General features: G+C 38.5%; 1 protein-coding gene across 1 annotated transcript; it reads right to left on the bottom strand.

Moving 5' to 3' along the window:
* LOC109724171 lies at nt 5228–9181 on the bottom strand. The gene is made up of 3 exons (XM_020252899.1): nt 6980–9181; nt 5856–6344; nt 5228–5482 (listed from the first exon to the last, which is right to left on the bottom strand). The coding sequence occupies exons 1-2, from the start codon at nt 9014–9016 to the stop codon at nt 5883–5885; spliced, it is 2499 nt and encodes an 832-aa protein (XP_020108488.1). The 5' UTR covers nt 9017–9181; the 3' UTR covers nt 5228–5482; nt 5856–5882.

Below are 9938 nucleotides of genomic sequence, written 5' to 3'. Positions count from 1 at the left end.
TTGTTTTTCTAGTTGTCCATACCTAGGAATCATACTTGACATGCTACACTTATCGAGTTCTTTACTCTACTTAGAGTTCATCGATCTTAGTTCACATTCATATCTAGGCATACATATATTATATACTTACTCGTGCCCATGTCTTTATCATTCAATGATAATCAAAATACCTCATGCATTCTTGACTAGCATATATCTTATACATTCGTGAGCATATATCTTAGGCATTTATTATTAGCATCTCAATCATGCATTTATATAACATCTATATCATACATGTTACTTAGTATCTAGCTCATGAATTTTTCTAACATATGTCTCATGCATTCATTTGCACCTATCAAATGCATTCTTTAGCCTCTACTTCATGCACTTATATAACATCTCATGGTAGGTAACAACATCAAGCATAATATGATATTTATGCATTCATATTATCATGTACAACCTACCAACTATACATGCATCAACAACAATCATACTTCACTTTGGCTTGGAAGTGATGTAATCACTTCGGTGAAGCACAACCAACCTCGTATGGTTACTAGGGTGCCACGGTTCGAGTTTCGTGATTTTTGGCCGCCTATTCTCTCGCCTGTGGCAAATTGAAGCCAAAATAGCCTTTTTCCCCAAATCCTTGGCGTAGACTTGTCGGATTTTCGAAACCGAGCCCACCAACGCGTCGAAAATACCTTCAATTTGGTTTCTACATGGTTAATTTACATTCAAACTCATCTAGAACAAAAGCCCTAATTTTGGTGCTCTAACAATGCCATTTGCCGAATACACCATTTTGATTTCTAAGACTAGCAAAAGCAAGCTTAGTTATCATCTAGAAACTCATTTAGAACCATTTAAACCATTCTTAGGGCATTTGAACCAAATCCTAGACATCTACCATAGAGCACATGGACAACCATGGATTTTCATGAGTTCCATGGTCTCTACTAGGTTTCCTTTCATTTAAGAAGATCAAATCCAAGTGTTCTAGGGTATAAAACCAAACCCTAACATCAATCTTACAAGAAACCTCACCCTAGCCCAAAAGGTCTCCAAGCTCCACTTTTTAGGAGAGCCCTAGAACCTTCCAAGCTCCAAAATCTCCTTCAAATCCCCAAGTTCTCCTCCAAATCCACATCTAACCCACCTTGGGAGAGAGCTTCTAGAGAGAAAGGGAGAGAAATGAGAAAGAAGAGGTTGTGTTGGCTGTGAACAAGAGAGGAGAGAGTGTGGGATCTTTATAAGCTGCTACAATAGCAAATAAACCCTCCAACTTCTCTTATTTGCAGCAGACTCACCCTGCTGTTCGGGGTGCAGGGTACCGGTACGCGGGTGGGCGTCACCGGTACGCCCCCTGTTCAACTGTCCAACCCGAGAGTTACCGGTACGCCCCCTGTTCAACTGTCCAACCCGAGAGTTGATGTTTTCGGGTGGCTGCGGGGTACCGGTACACCCTCGATGATTTACTGGTTAAGCAACTTGATAGAGGCAAACCCGAGAGCTGCTACTCTTGGGTGCCTGCCTGCTACCGGTACTACCCCGATGCTTTACCGGTTAACAATACTCCAGACTGCAGTTTTGTATTGTTTCGACTCTAATTCGCGCCGAGCAAAGCTAAAACCCTTCTAACTCACTCGAAACTCAACTCTAACTCTTCCAACATTGTTGGAATGTCAGATAGACTTTGTCCAACTATTTCTCTCACACACTTTGGTCAATTTGACGAAAGTTCGATATACTCTACCGAAGTTTCAGTATATTACAATGTCTCTATGTTGAATGTATGCAGTTTCCAGTATAGAGCACCCAAAATACAGGTTGACTTGCTGGTCGCACTGTTCATTTTCTTGTATGAATAGAATCAATAGTGGTGTAATGTTGAGGAAGTGGTTACGATGGCATCGATCACGTCATTTGCGAGAGGGAGATGTTGGCATTCGGTTAAATCGAATCGGGTGCGCCCATAATCGAACTCGATCTGACGGTTATTACGTTGTCTAATTGGATTAGAATTAATCTCGCTTTTAAATTAGAAAGCTAATTAGAGATAAATTCTAATAATATTAGGATAATAATTATAAACTGATTTGGTCTTATCTCTTACGTACCTATTAGCTAGGATTTTGGAATCCCTTATAAATATATGGGCTATCTCTCATAAGAAAAACAACAAGAAAACCAAGAGAGAAAGGTAGAAACCACATTCTCCATTAACCTATTATTCTAGAGGGTCTTGAACGGTGGAATGAAAATCGTGCTTATTTGTAGTTCGATCCACCATGAGTTTGAAACGATAAAAGACCTTCGTGGATGATCCGAGAACACGTGAATCAACCTTTACGATCCGGACCCATCGCGTTAATTCTAACGCGAGTCACTTCCGCAAAAAGGTACGAACGAATACTTCCGCTACATTCTTCAAGCGGATATAAAGTAGATAGCAAACACTATTTTATATTATCAATAGCATTCTCGTTTTTCTCATTAATTTTTTATTATTTAATTAAAATAAAAATCTAAAGAATAATAAATCTATCATAGAAAACTATCTTTTAAATCACAATATATTATTTGGGAGAGAACTCATGTTTAAAATTCAAATAATATTCTTAAGAAAATTAAAATTGTTTTATAATTTAAATATTTAGTCGATAAGGATTTGAGATGGAACTTTATGGGGTGGATTCAAGGTAGATTTTGGAGGAAATAATTTTTTTCACCATCTTTGGCGCAGATCACTTGCAAATTACAAAAAATACTTTTAAATCTATTTACTGTCCTTCGCTTGCTGCGACATTGCAGACAAATTAATTATAGGACCAGCTCTAACAACCTATTTGAAGACAAATTATTTGAAATTTGAAATTTAAAATTTGAAGTTTGAAGTTTGAAATTTAAAATTTGAACTCTTTGAAATTTGAAATTTGAAATTTGAAATTTAAAATTTGAAAGTAGAAATTGATACATCTTTGGAAGCCCAGAATGGTGGAATTTTTTTCTTTTGGTTAAAGTGGATTGTAAGTTTACTCTATTTTTTGGATAACTATACTCCAAAAATTATATTATTTTTTTTTGTTCCAAATGCTTTATAGAATTATTTTCCTACCGGCGTAGTATAGTTTAACTATGCTACGTTTTTAGAGGTATCCAAACGAGGCCTCAATGTGCATCCCTTGATTGGGCGGATCGGCCCACCATAATTAGGAATACTAGTCAGTGTTGATCAATGAAAAGACAACATTCGCTCCCAACTTTTTGCCCTTGGATGAAAATACTAGGGAAAACTTCAAAAACCCCCCCTGTGGTTTCGTGCATTCTCACTTTGCTACCCTGTGGTTTAAAACGTATCAATTTGGCCCCCTGTGGTTTCGTTTTTATCTTTTTGTTATCAATTTTATTATTATTTTTTTTTAAAATCAGTGACAAAGTTAAAATTAAAGGATACTAAAGTGACTATTCGATAAATATAGATGGTTATCTGAAGTTTTTTGTATATAATTTAACGAAATATTAACGAAAAAGCTTCCGAAAAGATAAAAATGAAACCACATGAGGGTAAATTGATACGTTTTAAACCACAGGGTAGCAAAGTGAGAATGCACGAAACCACAGGGGGGGTTTTTGAAGTTTTCCCTATTATGTATATGATTTGTATCCGCTTTAGGGGTGTACCACTTGCATTGTTATTTATCAAAACAGAGAAATATACAAAATGCTCCTAAACTTTAGTACTTGTGTAGAATAATAGTAATATTAATTTTTTAATTTTAGCAATTAGCTTTTACAAAACTTATCATATAGTTCAATAAGCCCTCTCCTCAATCAAAGTTGCTAATTACATTGCTATTTTGATCGCTCATATTGGATATAGTATTATAAAACTTAATTTGAGAAAACAAAATAAAATTTATTTTGTTGATTTACATATGAGTTTGGCTACTATACTATCGGTAGCACGAAGGCCTCCCCCGACTATCAAGTTGTTTTTGGCTCCATTAGATTTGATCCACGTTATTGAAAGTGTTTAGAAATTAAATTTTATAATTTTTCAACATTATTTACCTATTAAACGAGTAGCCTAAAAATGAATGGTTGAATATAAAAATCTCATAAAATATGATAACAAAAGATTTGAATTTAAGATTCGAGGTATTGATCTTACTCTAAATAGTGAAGAGAATTTTCTATAAAAAATTCATCGGATTTAAATTATTTTACACCGTTAAATTCACAAATGCATCATATCGATCATTAAAATTATCAATTTTGAGACATTTTGATCACTAATAGCATCCAAAAAATATAAATTTTGGTTTTTAAATATTTCCAGTAGCATAGATTATATTTAATAGAGCTGATCGTCGATTCAGTAGGCGCATCATCGAAAACAACTTGGGAGCACGAATGCCTCCATGCTATCGATAGTATAGTAGCTAGATTCTTTATATCTTTTAAAGCTATACAAAATTAAATGCAAGACATATGATAAAAAACGATACCTAATTTTGTTTTTTTCTTTTTTCGAGTTTGGGCATCTTAAAGCTGACAAGCAGAGACCTACCCTATTTAGACTAAGGAACTATTTCATTCCATGTAAAACTACAAAAAAATAATGTTTATGCAAAATTTGCAAGCAATTCATCATCCACTTCTATACTATTTCAAATAAAAATTGTTTTTTTCTTTAAAGAAAAAGACAACAATGCCAAAGAGGCCAAAATTAATCCACCAAGTGATTATTTTAATGTAAAAATGTATAAAATTTAGCTGAACTATAGACTATATATTTTGATTCGACCATCTCACTTTTCAAAATTTTGATTTTAGTACCCAATTTTTTAATTTGTTTGATTTAAATAATTTTGTGGTTATTTGTACACAAAATTTAAGCTAATTGCATACTTTAATTAATTTATAATTACTTAAATTGCACAAAATATATTAATTAAACCCATAAAGATAAATGATGCGTTTAAATTTTAAAGTTAAAGGGTCAATAATAGTTTTTTTTAAGAGAAAGATAGCATGTTACCTACTTCGCTTATTTTTTTAGAAATAAACCTAGCTAGAAATGTGAACCAATTAGCATTCGAATTTCGGACCTCAGGTACCAACCATCAAGCCCTTTGCCACTTGTGCTAAGGACGGTCAATTACAGGTCATGTAATTAAATCAAAATGGATTATACTTGAGATGAGTTTATACATTTTTTAGCTTGCTCTAGATAGATACAAGAGTATTAGATTAATTGAAATATCGTAAGACAAGTTTTGATCCCCTGATAAAGAATATTAATGTTCCGTCCTAATAACATGTGAGATTTATCTTCTATGTCCAAACTGAATGATTTACTTTTGACAATGATAGTAGAGAAATCGATCTTCTTATCAAATGAATCTCATTCATCGAATAGCTGAGTTCGTAAGATCTTCGTAGACGGCGCAGGGCGGAATAAGTTTGTGATGATCTTGATTTCATTTACCTGTCAAATAAATCAAATTAGTAGATTGTGTCTCTCGCGTATACTTAAAAACAAAAAAGGAAACATGTTGATTATATCAAAATTAGGAGGAACCTATAATTCTATTTCGTCATGGGTAGGAACACTATTGCCGATCTAATAACTTCTATAAAAAATGTTGACATGAGTAAAAAAGGAAGGATTCGAATAGCATCTACAGATATCACCGAAAACATTGTTAAAATACTTCTACAAGAAGGTTTTATTGAAAACGTTCGGAAACATCAGGAAAGTAACAAATATTTCTTGGTTTCAACTCCGCGACATAGAAAAATCAGAAAAGGAATATATAAAGCTAAAACCATTTTAAAGCATATTAGTCGATCCGACTTACGAATTTATTCCCACTATCAACGAAGATTTAATGTGGAAGGGGAATTGTAAGTCTTTCTACTTCTTGAGGTACTCCCATCAATCCTATGGCTGTTTGCACAAGAGAAGCCATAGATTTTCTGTACTTGTTGACTCCAACACTTCCAGAGAAAAGCATGAAAGATTCAAGCTCCGAAGTAGTTCGCGCTACATACTCCATCTCCCTCGCCATCCCGCGTAGTGTAAACAGATCGCTATACTTACTGTCGGATTTCATCAGCCAAATTGCTTGCTCGATCACAAACCTCCTTATTCTCGGAAGCTTAACGGTCGAGCGGTCGTGTTTACGTAGTATCTGCGCAAGTCTGTTCGCGAGCTCGATCGCTTTAATGCCTAATTGATCTACTTCCTTCGCATAATCTTCGGGACCTATCAGTTTGCAGATCTCCACGCTGAGGTCGATTGAGACCTCTAGTAGTTTCCCTTCTTTTGTCATAATTGCTTCCAATACCTGCATAAATAAATCACAAAAATAAAATATTTCTGTACTTGAAATTTTTGAAAAATCTAGTATATATTATATGCAAAAATGCACAGAACTTATCTAAACTATCATTCGCTTTGAATCGGCTATTCAACCTTTCAAAATTTTAATTTTACGACCTATTTTTTTAGTTTTTTTGATTTAAGTCAGCTGATGATACTTTGGTTTGAAAATTTAAGCTAATTACTAACTTCAATGATGAGTTTATATATTAGTTGCGAGAAATATATATAATATACTAACTAAATATGTGAAGATAAATGATGCATTCAATTTTTAATATCAAAGTGTTGCATGTAATTTACCTATGTTATACTGAAATAGTGCCTTGAGATAACTTTGCACCGTTTATGCAACTTCAAAGTAAAAAATTCTTATTATGTTTAGATTTTATGGTCCTTATTAAAGCACAATGCCCTAAATTTATTCTCCAAATTTAAAATTTATCACAAATTTTTTATTTTTGCAATTTTAAGTAATACTATTTAACAAAAAAGAGCCATTGCATAGCAGGGCAAAATATCTAGTTCTTGCATCACATGTCATGTAATTTCTATTGGTTGTTATTTGCAATCAATAAAACCAATCAAAGACAGTCTTACCGGGGGTAGGGCGGCACGAACTCCCCTGAGGCGATTGCAGAACTCCGACCCCGCGTACATGCACAAATTCCGCAGCAACTTTGAAGCAGAAACTCTGAAGGCATCCTCATCGAGAAGACTGACAATCTGCGTCACCACCTCCTCCGACCCCTTTAAAATCTCCGCACAGTTGCTCTTGCTCTCCGTCGTCAGCATTGCCAGCGCATCTCCGGCCTCTACAACTATTTTCGCCTGCACGCCCCCACCCTCCGGGCTTAAAAAGTTAGAGAGCAGCAGCTCGATCACTTGGCCGGTGCTCCCGATCTTCCTCCTCGCAGCCTTTTCCATCGCGAGGCCGGTAAGGATCTCGATCCCCAACATCGACAGTGCGGGATGGTTCTTCCCGTACCTGAGGATGTCCCGAAGGTTGATCACCGCAAAGATGTTATCCGATATCTCCTTCCGGAGCAATCTCCCTGTCTTGCCGGCCGTGCTTACTAGTCTCATCACCACCTTCAGCGATCTCTTTACTAATGTGATCCGTACCACCGGAACCCGCTCGTCTTGCAGCAGGCTTGGGCTAGTTCTGGTGAACTCTATTATCTTCGGGAGGAGGCCTCTCGTGTTCCGGATTTGTCTGCAGTTGTCGACGTCGTGGGAGAGGTGCTTGAGAATGTGCAGGCCGAGCAGGTTGAACGCGTAGTATGTTTCGTCGTGATCGTCCTCGCGCTTACCCGCGTGGAGCAGCGAAGCTATCGACTGCATTGCTCCAGGAATCCCGATGACTCGGAGCACCCTGCGCTTGTCACCAGCCAGCCTCGCCACGACCGTCGCAGCGTGCAGTCTGATCTCCACGTCCGCCGGACTTTTCCAGCCGAGCATCGCGACTAACCTCCGAACGGTCTGCACCGAGGTTACAATCCGGTCGACTGTGTCGTCGGCGTAGAGCTCGTGCTTGACGTAACTGTGGAGGACCCTGGCGCCGATGAGCTGCTCGCCGCGGGACTCCGAATTGACGAGCGCCAGCGCGAAGGAGGTCAGGTCCATGTCGAGGGCGTCGAACACGCTCCCGGAAATGCATTTCCAGTAGGCGTTGTGGAAGAAGCGGCGGAGGGAGACGATCCCCGAGGCACCGAAGCCGCAGGCGCGGCGAGTCTGCTCGAGCAGCTGGCCGTATGAAATTTTCCAATGCCAGTAGGCCTTCTCTATGAGGAACAGCAGAGCCTGCGCCAGCGCCAGCCCGTAGAAGATGTCAAGCGCCGGCGCCCGGTTCCTTTTGGTGGCGTCTTGATCCACGTCGCCGTAGTGCTGCTCCACGAGGCGCATCGCGGAGAGCGCGGCGCACGCGGTGGCCGACAAGAGCTGCAGCGACGTGAGGATCCACCCGACGTTCCCGGAGACGGAGCAGGGCTCGAAGACGGCCTTGGTGGCCCGGAAGAAGAACCCGGAGTCGAGCTCGTGGTTGCGGGTGAAGACGCGGGTGCCCTCGATGAGCACGATGGCGGTCACGAAGTAGAAGTCCTTGGGCTGCAGCAGCACCGCGAAGCCGCCGAGCAGCACGACGGTGGCCCAGACGAACGCCAGCGTGCCGACGCCGCTGGCGGCCTTCTCCAGGATGGCGATGCGGAGGGCGAAGCGCGTCAGCTCCCTCTCCGGCGCCGCCGCTGATGCAGCCGCATCATCGTCGTCGCTGTCGTCGAAGCCGCCGCCGCCACCGCTCCTCTTCTTCTTCCTTCTGCGCCCGTTGCGGTCCGACTCCCGGTCGGAGTAGGTGGCGCCCCAGTCGTTCGGGTGCTCGATGACGTCGAGAATGCTTCCGGCTCTGTCCAGACGTCGAGCAGGCCGACTAGCAGACGCCAACCGCCGCAATTCCTCTGTTACGCGCCCTCGTCGGTATTGATCTCCCCAAGTACTCGCAACAGGCCGCTTCACCTCAGCGATGTCTACTCTGTCGTCCTTGACATCTAAGACGACTTCCACAAACTCGTCGGGGGCAGCTAATTCCGCTACAGCGTCGCCGCGCTCCGCAAGTTCCTGATCGTTCGAAGTTTCCGCCATTAATTTTGAGCGGATCTCAAATTGGCTACCGAGTGATATATATCTACATCGATCTACAGATGTATGAATGCATACATAGCTGTGCGTTGACCAACCAAACAAAATGAGGAGCCAGTCTTCTTCTCGCAATTTGGATAATATTCTTCTCGCAAGTTGGTGGGTCTCCCACGTGGGATGAGCTGGCGTTGTCTCTTCATAACTAGTACTGCAACGTTAACAAGTTGGACAGTATTCTACTAAATAAAATTTGAATGATCTTTCCCTTGTTTCTTCTCTCTCCTTGTTGTTGCTGCTGCTGCTGCTGCTGCTGTTGTTGTTGTTGTTGTTGAATACATTACAAATCAAATTGTGAAATTCAATCTTAAAATAACATGAAAGTTCAAAATTATTATTAATCTATTTTAAATTGTAATTTAAGTTATACAATACTTATAAATCCAACTTTTATTATTTATTTAAATAAAACGTTTATATGTTTTAAAATAAATTCAAATTGTTAATTTAATATTCAAAAACAACATTAAAATTCAAAATAATGATCAAATTTAAATTTTAAATATAAATTTAATTTATATTATAGTTAAAAAATAAAGTTTATTAACTATTTAAACATAAAATTTTTATGTTTGATAATTAATTTTAAATTACAAATCACTAAAAACTTATGATCTAGTGTCATCACAAATTATTATTAAAATCGGTCATCAAAATTGGATATCCAATCAATTAAAATTCGTTTTCTCCATGATTCTAGGGCGTAAGTTTTTAGTGATTTATAATTTAAAATTAATTATCAAACATAAAAACTTTATGTTTAAATAGTTAATAAAATTTATTTTTTTAACTACAATATAAATTAAATCTAAATTTAAAATTTAAAGTTGATCATTATTTTGAATTTTAATGCTGTTTTTGAATATTA

The sequence above is a fragment of the Ananas comosus genome, linkage group 18 (assembly GCF_001540865.1).
Source record: "Ananas comosus cultivar F153 linkage group 18, ASM154086v1, whole genome shotgun sequence".
Taxonomy (NCBI): Eukaryota; Viridiplantae; Streptophyta; class Magnoliopsida; order Poales; family Bromeliaceae; genus Ananas; species Ananas comosus.
This window is presented reverse-complemented; position numbering and strand designations above follow the sequence as displayed.